Below are 13,123 nucleotides of genomic sequence, written 5' to 3'. Positions count from 1 at the left end.
AAGTTTAAAGTCGCTCAGCGGGCTATGGAAAGAGCTGCTTGGCATTTCTCTGAGGGATCGCATCAGAAATGAGGTAATCCGTCAGAGAACCAAAGTCATCGACATAGCCCACCGAATCAGCAAGCTGAAGTGGCAGTGGGCTGGCCATATTAGCCGAAGAACCGATAACCGTTGGGGTAAACGAGTTCTAGAGTGGAGACCACGCCTCGGCAAACGTAGTGTAGGACGTCCTCAGGCACGGTGGAGTGATGACTTGCGCAAGACGGCTGGCAGGAGTTGGATGCGAGCAGCCGAAAATCGATCTCAGTGGCGTGCACTTGGAGAGGCCTATGCCCAGCAGTGGACTGCTATAGGCTGATGATGATGATGATGATTATACTATATTTTATTTTAACAATGTTAGGACAATAATAAATAGCGCTGTATAAATATACATATATCTTCTCAGGATTACCCAAAAAACACGCGAAAGAAATTACATGCAAAATCCTAGTCGCCTGTGAGACATTCTTGTTGAAATTCTAGCTCCACTTATGTCTAAACCTCTTCTATTAGATTTAAATCGTATCTTGCAGACAGATATAGACCCACCCAAAACAAAAATGTGAAAGACTGCCAAGTTCGATAATATGGGAATGCTTCGCCTATAAAAGAAGTGAGATCTGAATAAGAACCAAGTTCCATACACATACCTCAGTTAAAAATAGTTACTTTTTTAATGATGTTACTTGGCAAGTTTTCATACACCTTGTTATAAACCTACTAAACGCAATGAATCAAGTATTTAATTTTCTATTAAAACTTGCCAAGTAATCATCATTAAAAAGTAACTATTTTTAACTGAGGTATGTGTATGGAACTTGGTACTTATTCAGATCTCACTTCTTTTATAGGCGAAGCATTCCCATATTATCGAACTTGGCAGTCTTTCACATTTTTGTTTTGGGTGGGATTTCATTTATTTTTGTAAGGTTGTTTATTTTATTTTTTTCTTATGATGAAGTTAGTTAAAGAAATGTCTCATTTATACTATTTTTTAGATTTTTTAATATGCACTATGTTTCTTACAAAGAAATGAACTAGATTAACTAAATGGACTAGATTTACCAACTGACTGACATGACATGTTATCATATATTATGTTCGTGGATCAAAGTTACACATTCGTTATTTTCGAAAGTAATTCACACTTGGCCGTTTTCAGATTTTTACTTTACTTTGACTAAATACAAACCTTTGTACCATTCGAAGATATATTATATAAATATAGATAAATTTAGTTCGTTTTAGTTCCTTAGGGGAATAAATTTACACCGGGTATAAAACACCTTCATTATTTTGAAACCGACTCACACTTGGCCATTTTCAGATTTTTCCCTTTAACTTGACATAAAGACCTACCTCCATGCCAAATTTCAAGTCAATACGACCATTGGAAGTGGTCTAGGTTTTTGATGAGTGAGTCAGTGAATAAGTGAATAAGTGTATAGTAAAAAAAAATAGCGATTTTCTGACGTCAATATCTCAAGACCTACAATAGGTATATTAATGAAATTTTGTATTTTAGATAAGTGAGGGGGTCTCAACAGATACTAGAAAGGACAATGCCAGGGTGTGGGCTCAAAGTTTGCCCAGCAGTGGGAGTAGTTTCAGCTGGTTCCATAGTGCACTCTGAACATGAAATCCAAATATTTTTGAAATCGGTCCCAGAGGTCCCGAGAAAAACCGGTTCAAATGGTCTCCATAGATAGTCACTTAACAAAGCCTGAACTATTTGCCCAGTAGCGAAAGTGGTCGAAATAGGTTCTTTACTGCACTGTTAACACGAAATCCAAATATTTTAAAAATCGGTCCTAGAGGTCCCGAGAAAAACCGGTTCTAATGTCAAACTTGAACAGTCAATTTATAAAGCCCAAGCCATTTGCCCAGTAGGGGAAATTATTAAAATAGGTTCCATAGTGCACTCTGAACACGAAATCCAAATATTTTTGAAATCGGTCCCAGAGGTCCCGAGAAAAACCGGTATAAATGTTCTCCATAGATAGTCACTTAACAAAGCCTGAGCCATTTGCCCAGTAGTGGGAATGGTTAGAATAGGTTCTTTACTTCACTGTTATCACGAAATCCAAATATTTTTGAAATCGGTCCCAGAGGTCCCGAGATAAACCGGTTCAAATGTTAAACTTGAACAGTCACTTTATAAAGTCCAAGCCATTTGCCTAGTAGTGGGAATGGTTAGAATAGGTTTTTTACTTCACTCTTAAGACGGAATCCAAATATTTTTGAAATCGGTCCCAGAGGTCCCGAGAAAACCCGGTTCTAATGTCCAACTTGAACAGTCAGTTTATGAAGCCCAAGCCATTTGCCCAGTAGTGGGAATGGTTAAAATAGGTTTTTTACTTCACTCTTAAGACGGAATCCAAATATTTTTGAAATCGGTCCCAGAGGTCCCGAGAAAAACCAGTTCTAATGTTAGCCAGCCATTGTTAGCAAGCCATTTTAAGCAGCCACAAACCTAACAACCTCTTTTCTTGAAATAACATTCAGATAGATAGTGGTTTCACTGTTAACAGGATTAAAAAAAAAACAGAAATAGACGTTTAAAGGTAATTGTTGTTTCTCTTGCTTTTCAGTCTCTATCTACCACAATCAGTCCTAAGTTCGAGTAGCGTCATGCAATTAATATCCTTAATGGCAATGGAAAAATCTTATCAAGACCAATAAAATAAGCTCAAACACGAGGTAGTAAATAGATACCGTTGAGGAGTTCCCTCGTCTCACTGTCGTCTCCATCGTCAGGTCAGGTCTTAACCTCCACAGTTTTGTGGTGTCGGAGACATATACCCGAATGACAAGTTTTTATTCGATATGTGCTTACAATTTCCGAGAGTTCCATAATGTTTTAAGGTTTCTATCACCAGACCCTGGACCCTGGAACTATTTGGAAAGTAAATCCTTTTAAACAATAAAATGATTGTTTAAATCGGTTGGTAAACGACGGAGTTATGCACGTACTTACGTAAAAAGAATACAAACGAACTGAGAAACTCCTCCATTTTTTGAAGTCGGTAAAAAAAAATCTCGTTCAATACCTCGTATTTGTCGATTAATATTATAATGCATTTCAATTAAGGTAATAAAAGTGAAATAGTTAAGAGTTCGTAAGCATATTTTTCGTAGTATTGAATAAGAGTCAAACCAGTTTTTCTCAGCACTCCTGGGATAGATTTCGAAATATTTCGGTCTGGGACCTATTATAAGCCTATGGAACATAATACACTATACAGTTACTATGGGCAACTCTTGAGCCCAACTTCCATACAAAGAATAGCATTGTCCTTTGATATGCGTAAATAAAATAGATTTTGAGTTACAGGGGGGTCGAATTTGGCCCGAAATGGTTCGTGTAATATAACCCACGGCCGGTGTGTCGCTTTTTTGCTCGAACTTGGCGGACACACTGCCGTGTGTCTAGATTAACTTTTTCAAAAAAATAATTTCAAATCTAAATTATAAATCACTTGCATTTCAATTTGAATAAATTAAATGTCTAATGCATTCCAATTTCACATTGGACAGAACTAAGTATGAGTACATGTGAGGAAAAGTACCCGTAGATGATAAAAAATAAGGCTAGACCGAAAAAAGATGGATGGTTCAGGAGAAAAAAATACTAGCTTAGGAAAAGTAAGCCCTAGGTGAAAGTGACGGATGGTGCAAGGGAAAATACTTGAAGCTTCGATCCCAAATAAATTAGGATAAGGTTGAAAGTTTTTCAAGATATGATATAGGTGTTATCATGTTACGGAATATTAATCTTAGCTAGTGAGATAAATAAATATGCCTCATAGTGAAGTCCTGTTATAGGGCTATTTCTATATTGAAAAGCTTCCAAAAAATTATGAACCATGATTATTATTATGGAATTCAAAGCAAGAAAACAGTTCCGAAATAATTTTTAAGCAGTAAAATACTAAAAATCTCTTTCAAACAAAAATGGGAAGTTTTGAGTAAAATATCTTTTAAAATCTTACTTCCATTACGAAACAATTTCTCAGAGAAACTTTTTAGAGTAATTAGTTGCAAGAATAAACTTTCTGCAACCTCGGTAACTTAAGTAAATTGGTTAATTTTTCAAAAGGATGATTTAAGTGGTAATGTAGGTGTACATTTAATTCATGAACAGATTTGTAACAGTGGCAAATGTGTGCAAAGTCACAAAATCAAACTGAACATAAATATTCTATTTACGCAGGTGTGTGAACAAAAATAATATTGTTAACTTAAAAACAGACCTAATTAAGCGCATACTTAATTTTCACGCTCAATTTCATCTGACATACACAATGACACCCTTCATTTTTATGTACCTTGAAAATGACGCCCTTCGTTTTGTATGTCACTTGAAATTGAGCGTGCGTTAAAAAATGATATTAAAACTATTCTCCGTGGAGTACCTCTTGCAGTAATTGAAGTAATTAGAGCTTAATTGCTCGATCTTCACACTGATGTTTAGTGTCTGCCTCTGCGAATAATCGTCACTACTTACTGTGATAAAAGGTATTTATTAAAAGATTTGTGAAATAAACTGGGTGAGCAAAAGGGCGATGTTTTTATGTTTTTTTATAGCAGTTTCGATAATCTATCTATCTATGAATTCGTTTAAAAGAGATATGAATTTGACATTACGTGTATGGGGCTAATGTTTGCTATTGGCTATTGAAATACGCATTTCAGGAATTGTGGTTTAGCAACCGATAGATCGATGAAGATACTCAGAAACTGTAACAACACTCTACGTCGAACCTACAACTGTGTCGCAGGATTAATTCAAGTTTGTGCAAGCTAAGTTATATCTATAGTGGAACTTAGACTTAACTATTTCAACTGGAAATACTAAGTGGGTTCTATGGCCGGAATTGCATTTTTAGGATTTTTTTACCTGCTTTTGGATAAATTTTTAGTTTCTTATACAATAAAGAGAGATACTCGTCTCATTTCTCTTTGCCAAGACATTAGTAAGTTGACAGAAAATACAGTTTCTTAATAATTTTCCTACTTTTCTTCTTAACGATTTGAATAAAATACGTTTCTTTCCTGTAGAAAGATTTACAGTACTTAATAACATGTCTCAAAATTAGTCTTTACCTACTAAAAGTAACTTGAGAATTATGCTTGGACTCCATTTCTAGGTCACTAAAGATCAATCGTGATAGATACCAAGAACTTCAGAAGTTATCGACTTATCTTTCATGAAGTTCGATTTTAGATAAAGACATTTCATAATTATACCTAGACATTTATGGCCTTACTACAAAAACTTTAACAACTGTTTTACACTTGTCTAAAAAAAATGTGGCTCCAAAATGAACCTTATGTCAACGTCATAATTTGACATTTTTTTAGACAAGTCTTAAACTGACGTTAAAAAGTTTTTGTGGTAAGACGGTTACAGTTGGCCAGTGGAAACTTTGGTTATGAAATAAGATTCCTACCACGAAATTCTTCTTGTATAGAATACTTACATTCTATCCATACAAGGCAGTGTAAAACTAGTGTAACAAACAAATTCAAACTAGGTAAAGTCTAAACATTTTAATTTGAACTTTAAAACATAGGTACTTTACCTTGAATAATATGTTATTTACTAAAATTAATTATTGTAGTTGAAACTCAAACAAACCACATTTTGCTTACTCCAAAGTCTGAATATTAACAATGATTCATGAACTTTAATAATGTAGTATGAAATTATTGTATTCGTGTCTCACAATATGGTCCATAGTTTTGTCTATGGTATCATTATAGTATGCCTGTAACAAACTTTGTCTTTGATAGTGACTTTTTTGTCCTTAACTTTTGAGGTCACTGAAGGCAGTTTGTGAACGTTTTTGAATCAAATTGATTAAAGTAAACAGGTGGTGTTATCTAAAATTGAGATGTAGGTGAATTAATTTCATACAAAATCTTTTGGTTTTAAGAATGCTATTTGAACTTAAAAAAACTTTCAGTGAGCTTTCTTTAATGAGAAAAAGAAGTAGTAATGAATGTAGCCTATTTTTATCCGGAAATGAGGAGTACTTCCCACAAAATGCGTATTAAGCTAGTTCTTCATAATTTGTCCACACGATCCATTACGCTAGATTTAATTTTGATACCGATAAATCAAAATTTACTAGCTATTCGTGCTGAAGCCGTAATGTGATTTTCATGTCGCTCCTATTAATGCTTCTAGTTCCATTTAACAGTTGATTGAAGCTCGCAGGTGTGCGGTAGCCGAATACCTGCGGATTAGAGTTCGCGTTTGTTTACGTTTGTAATGGTACTCCTATCTGGTTATGATGCCCTGGTACTTTTGTTAGGAATTAGTGTTTTATGCCAAAGGTTTTGGTGGAAATTATAAAATATTAAACTTGTTTTTATAATTGCATATTTTACACGTCCTTATCATACACAGCATTGTTGTGTTTTTTTATTTTAAAATTCAAAAGTATCACTAATTAGTCCATCAATTCCGTTTAACAGTTGATTGAAGCTCACAGGTGTGCGGTAGCCGAATATCTGCGGATTAGAGTTCGCGTTTGTTTACGTTTGTAATGGTACTCCTGTTAGGTTATGATGTCCTGGTACTTTTGTTTGGAGTTAGTGTGTAGCTTTTGTAGTAGCATTTATTTTTAACCGACTTCCCAAAAAGGAGGAGGTTCTCAATTCGTCGGGATCTTTTTTTTTGTACGCCTGGACCGATTTTCAATTTTTTTTTGTTTGATAGGCCTTCCAGGTGGTCCCATAATCACCAGGTCAGGATCTGATGATGGAAACCCTGAGAAATCGAGGGCAACTTTCGAAAATTGTAGGCGTGCATAGGTTAAACTTGACAATGAGGTGTAGTCTTATAACACTATGCAACAATGAAGGTTTGGAGCTGACCTGATGATGGAGACGAGAGAAGGTCGAGGGAACTCGACAACTGAATATGTATACTACCTCGTGTTTGGGCTTATATTATTCGTATTGATGAGAACTTTCCACAAATGCGGATAATGACAACTATCCTTGTCACTGAAAAGCCAAAAATAAAAAACTTTTTTCAAAAAAATAAAACTGACAGTTTTTTTTTGCTTTTCAGTGTTTTTGGGAGTCGGTTTTACTTTTTTGAAAAAAGTTTTTTCTATGTTCTAATCCCTGTGATTCCTCTCGTGCCTCAAGGGAACGTTTCGAACCCAAATAAAAAGTAGATTATGGTTCTTCCTAGTCTTTGAGCTATCTGTGTAATAATTTAATTGAAAGACAGGCAGGGTTAGATTCGCATATTCCAATAGCAGATAAAGAATACCTAGTATTGGAAACTGCTAACCTACATATTATATCGTAAACATACACAGATATGTGGATTATAAAATTCAAAAGTAAGTATCACTAATTGTTCCATCAATTCCATTGAACAGTTGATTGAAACTTACAGGTTTGCGGTATTCAATATCTGCGGATTATAGCAATAGTTTGTTTACGTTTGCAATCAAAAATCCTGGTATTTTGATAACATCAAAGATTTTCGTGGTATTTTTTATCCCATGATTATTAATTAATTCGTAGATATTATTAGAACCCTCCAAAAGTTTTTTTTTTTTGGCAAAAAGTATGTTTGTCTGCTATGATTTTGCTTGTATCCCGTTGACTAGAACGAAATGCAAATAAAAGTGTTGTTAGTAATTTAGGTCTCAAATCGTATTACTTTGTTTAATTTAACAAAGCAAAGTGACCTTAATTAGGACCTTTATGTTTCACGTGTTTAACTCAAGGTCACAATCAAGCTCCTGCCTATCTGAACGAACGTAAGTTTTTTGGATCTCGCCAGTGTTGGTGTACCACGTATGAAGAAAAGGTAATCGTTATGAAGTGCATGAAGAGTAACTAGTAGGTACGGTACCCATGAGGATGACTCTAAGAGAGAAAAATTGGTGAGCTTTGATTTGGTGTTGAAGTCCAACTTATGAATAAGATATTAATTAGTATTACTTGTATTAGGTTATGTTGGGGTCGGCATGGTTTTATTGTGACCAAAAGACCTTAAAATGAAAGACATTAAAAAAAAAACTTGTAAGTACACTAACTAGTGTCACTTTAAATGATTGGCAGTTATAACAAGGGTTCTTTATGTATGGCAATATCAATGTGTCTAGACCGTTATTGATCTGCCGTCCTTTATGTGTGTCAAGAGAAAATAGGTGCTTTTGTAAAGTTACTATGAATAGGTGTCTATGAAAAATTTAAAAAAAGTTTTAGTTTAACTATACTTAAACTAAAACTTTTTTGAGAGGATTTTTTTATGAATAAAACCTACCCAAATGATGTTTCTAAGTAGTAGTATATATCTTATATTACATCGACCTTTACAATATGACCTAATAGCTTATTAGGTCCTTTATTTTTTTATTTTTTTAACGACGGCAAAAATCATCAAATGACCCCTCCCGCTGTGGGTTAGCAGCGGTGAGGGAGTGTCAGACTCTTACTGACTAAAAACCGTCGTGTTCCGTCATAGGCCTTTTATGTACCAGGGCCGCGGTATCTCTTTCGAACAACCCGCAGCCCCGGCAGGCCTTGGCCCTGCTGGGCCCCGCTGGGGTTGCTGACATCTCTTTGGGGAGCGCGTGGAACAACGCGCGCCGTCGACACGGGTCTGTCGTCTAAGCAGACAGAGGGACGATGAGCCACCCGAACTCACCACCCACAGATCCACGCCTATGGTGGCCGGGAGTCATCACGCGACTCCCGGCGCCCATGGTGTCTACCTGGTCCAGAGCGGCGGCCGGGATGAGAGGTGCGAAGTCTCTGGCGTTCCGCCTCCTCCTTCTCGAGCATGACCGCTTCGCAGAAGGAGGCGACGGCATCCCATTCCCTCTCGCCCCGGACCATGGCCTGAACCAGGGCCGGACGCGGGAGGTCGCCGCCGCCCAAAGCCTCGACGAGGACCTGGCGGTGCCCTTCCCATGCGGGGCACACCTGGACTGTGTGGTCCACCGTGTCCTCGGGGCTGTCCGCACAATGATGACACCCGGGCGCCTCCTCACGACCGATTCGGTGCAGGTACCTCCTGAAACAACCGTGTCCGGTGAGGACCTGCGTCATGCGGTACGTGAGGGCGCCATGACTCCTCCCGAGCCACTCCTCAAAGAGGGGACTTACCGCCACGATGGTGGCGTGCCCTAGCTTATTAGGTCCTTGGACGCACTTATTTACGCTGTTATCAAGCAACATTATTTTAATTTAAATATTGTAATATTATGTTTCTCAAGACAAATACGTAATTTTATTTACCTATATCGTCTCTTTAAGTAATACTTTTAAAAACTATCATTAAAGTAATTGTAAACTTAATTTAAAAATGCACACCAAAATTAATTTCACTTGGAGAATATCATACACAACTCACTTTGCGTTTGGAGAATATCATAAACAACTCATTTTATTGTTTCAGTGACTGGGTGTTTGGCGTCCGGTATTGTCAACTGAGCAACTTTATAGCGAATGTGACGGTAGCAGCGAGCGTGTTTACGCTCACTGGGATATCTTTTGACAGGTAATATTTATTTGTAAGCTTTTAACATGTTTTTGTTTGTGATCGCAGATATTGTTGTGCTATTTAACTTGGACAGTGATCTAAAATTGTAGTGTATTTATTTCAGTTAATTTTTATAGAATTCAATTGAGAAAATATTATTTTCTGAAATCGTATTGTTGAACTGTTTGTTCATAAATAATATATCATTATTGAAGAAAGTTATACTACATATTTTAAAAAAATATTCTGAATATTGATTGAGTGTAGTGCATTTTTAAGTTCGTTTCGCTCAGTATCTATAACCGCTGTGTAAATATATTTCTCATAATTGAATTACCTTCTTCATATAGCTTTTAAACTATCTGCATTTGATATTCAAAACTACGTTACTATTATTAAGAATCCTACACAAATGTAACACTGAATACGTTTTAAATTACTTCATAGAAACCTGCATCGCACTAAAATCTGTAAATCAAAAAACATAAAATCTTTTGTTAAAAATATTCAATCGAAAAGAGTCACGAATTTTGATCGAATCAACCACTAACCCTACGTTCAGATATTGATATGAATTGTAAAAAAAATCCTTTTAAAAAAGAATTTAACAAAAGAGAATACTGATAAACTTGCATCATTTTGATTTCATTATTTGTTCAATATAGGCAGGTACAGTTTTCAATTTTGCTTAAATATTAGCTCTCCATATTTTAATAATTTGATGAATAAAAAAAACACCAAACCGGAGAAGCGACCTAGAAATTGAGCTACAGAACGTTTTCTTACAAATTACACATTTTCACCACATTTTATTCCACGAAATGTGAAGGACGTTTAGAATCGCGTTTCCCGTACACTCGTATTGGTAAATAAATTGTCCACTTAACATGGGCCGTAGCTAGCTATATTTCATTCGACTAATAGGGTCAAACGGGTCGCTTACAGTGGTCACAGGCTTTACTTGAATCCTATATTATTTGACTTAAAAACGTGGTTTCTCAACAGATGGGGCGGCCTAAAAACGTTCGTAAGAAGTGACAAAATTGAATTATAAATGAAATAGAAGTCCTAGAATTTGAAATGGGTACGCTTCTTATTTATTTTTAGGTTAAGACCTACAAATGACATCTTAGTTAAATAAAATCTAAAATAAATTGTTAAAACGTTTTCTGACTTTAATTGTAGGTTCAGTGATGATGACATCGATATACAAAATCAATATTTTTAATGTTCTATAGATAGTAGTAGTATCGTGTGGAAACATGCTAGTAAACAAAATTAGGTATAACCCATAATGAGTTAATTTGTAGCTTTGATTTGATTGATTACAAGATTGCCGATTGATTACCAAACAATTTGGATTAGTCTTTTTTTCAACGTTGAAATGCTGAAAGGTTTTTTCTCTTCCCATGTTACGTTTCTTGCCATTTGCACACATTTCACAAGTTGCTGACGGAGTGTTCCCCGACGATGGCAGACTTTTGCTGAATCGGAACAATTTGGTTTGTACCCTCATTCGTTTGCTCTCGGAAATGGCATTTATACCATTTGGGTTACATTTTGGATATTCGTTGTGTCAAACGTTTTGACAAGTTTCCATTTTAGAATTTGGGTCCAAAGTTTGAAAGAAAATTGAGCAAAAAAAGTACTATATGGTCCTACTAAAACACCTTAAGTTTGCAGAATGAATTGTCTAAATGATTTTATCTTTTATCTATACTAATATTATAAAGAGGAAAACTTTGTTTGTTTGCTTGTAATGGATAAACTAAAAAACTACTATACCGATTTTAAATATTCTTTCACTATTAGAAAGCTATATTATCTGCGAGTAACATAGGCTATATTTTATCGTGCGGGCAGTAGTTCCCACGGGACGCTGGTGAAACCGCGGGAAAACGGCAAGTGTTTCATAATCATAAAACTTCTAAAGATATCTTCTATATTCTGTTATATCTAGTACCTGTGTCTCTAATATTCCTGTATTCAGTTATGTTGTGCCTAGAAATAAATTTTACGCTCGTGTATGATTATCTTGTCAGAGTATGATAAATATACGAGAAGTATCTCTTTGTTGCTACCGTTATGCAAAAATGTCTTTGAAAATACTACACCCAATAAAAATGTTTTGTATTCTCCGGGGGGATTCATATGATATTGTCACACATGTCATGTGATATGTCTTGATATATCAAGCTGCGATAACTGTGGTCAGGTAGGCAACGAAAGTCCATTAACGCGATTAAAACTACAAAGTTCCTAGACACTAATATCTCAATGGATGTCCTTGGCGGATAAAGGTCTTTGTGTTCAGCAACTTTTGTTATTCTCTAACGTCCAAACTTTTGTTAGTCGTGACAGATCCTTGTACAGTCAACTTCAGGTCAGTAGTAACAGTTTTCTAGGAAACTCGTACTTATTACTATTGAGTTAAGGTGCATGACAGTTACCGCTGATGTGCAGTCTACTGTGCTTTAATTATCAGGTATTTCGTAATTTTCATTGCGTTAATAGATTTTTGTTGTTAACTGTAGTTTAGTGACAAGTTTTCTCAACAAACTAGAAGCCCATCCGCGTCCGTGCTTCGGCAAACACGCAGAGCCGTATGTGTCACGGCTAATGTCTCCCTGGCCGTGACAGATTGTCATCCTATCGGAGTATGAGAGTGCACTTGTGCCTGCACAGTTGTGTATACTCAAGCTTAGTTGTATCTTGGCTTACTTTGAGTTTAAAAAAGTTAATGTAGGTATATACAATTTTGCTACAATTTCACTCAAAAAAAATCTTGGTAAAGTAGGCTTTCAGTTTAAAGAAAATTCATTCAATACCACTTATATAATTTTATTTGTGTGTTAGTACTCCAATTTACATTTCGAAACCAAATATTTTTCTATTTGGCTATTTTGGAATAAGATTGTCTTTTGTTAATCTGATACTTAGGCTTTATTTATCTCTTTTGAATTTTGATATTGAAAGTCTCTTTGAATTTGAACAATGAAGGTGCCTAAATCAGGTTTATTGTTAGAAGTCATTTCAGAATAAGCTAGATTAAATTGAGTTATTTTGTCCCATTCTTACGTAATAGAGAGTATTCTATTTCTTTTAGTAAGAAGAAAAACAAACTTTACATTAGTGCTTTTTGAAAAATAAAGGTACATTACTGTAATTATTGAATCCTTTAACTATTAGTTCATGTTTTTTAATAATCTGGGCATTATCAAATTTGAAAAATTTTACATTCATGGTGTATATTATCGTTGTAAGTTTGTCTGTAAGAGTTCAAATTCCCAATTTTATCAAATTATTTTATACGTTCATAGACCTTTTTCGACATATTTATCTGGATCTAGGTACTAACTTATTTTTATCGACGTGTAATCTAGCGTTACAACAAAACTTGACCAAGTACGTCAGCTGTGTTTTATTAAAGAAATTTTGCTCAGAAGGTACTTGCGTATTCTGCCTAACAGTACCAGTATGATCGATCACCATTCTCCTTTAATAAAACAAAATACGCATACCCATTGCTTTATTGACCTTTTTTGTTGTAGTTAACAGGAG

General features: G+C 35.4%; 1 protein-coding gene across 1 annotated transcript in view; it reads left to right on the top strand.

Moving 5' to 3' along the window:
- Nucleotides 1-13,123, top strand: part of LOC124631890 (tachykinin-like peptides receptor 86C) — a 53,982-nt gene that overhangs the window by 5,778 nt on the left and 35,081 nt on the right. The window contains exon 3 of the mRNA XM_047166526.1: nt 9,479-9,580. Within this exon, the coding sequence (XP_047022482.1) occupies nt 9,479-9,580 (102 nt within the window). The remainder of the gene's footprint in view (nt 1-9,478; nt 9,581-13,123) is intronic.

This window comes from Helicoverpa zea, chromosome 7 (assembly GCF_022581195.2).
Source record: "Helicoverpa zea isolate HzStark_Cry1AcR chromosome 7, ilHelZeax1.1, whole genome shotgun sequence".
NCBI lineage: Eukaryota > Metazoa > Arthropoda > Insecta > Lepidoptera > Noctuidae > Helicoverpa > Helicoverpa zea.
This window is presented reverse-complemented; position numbering and strand designations above follow the sequence as displayed.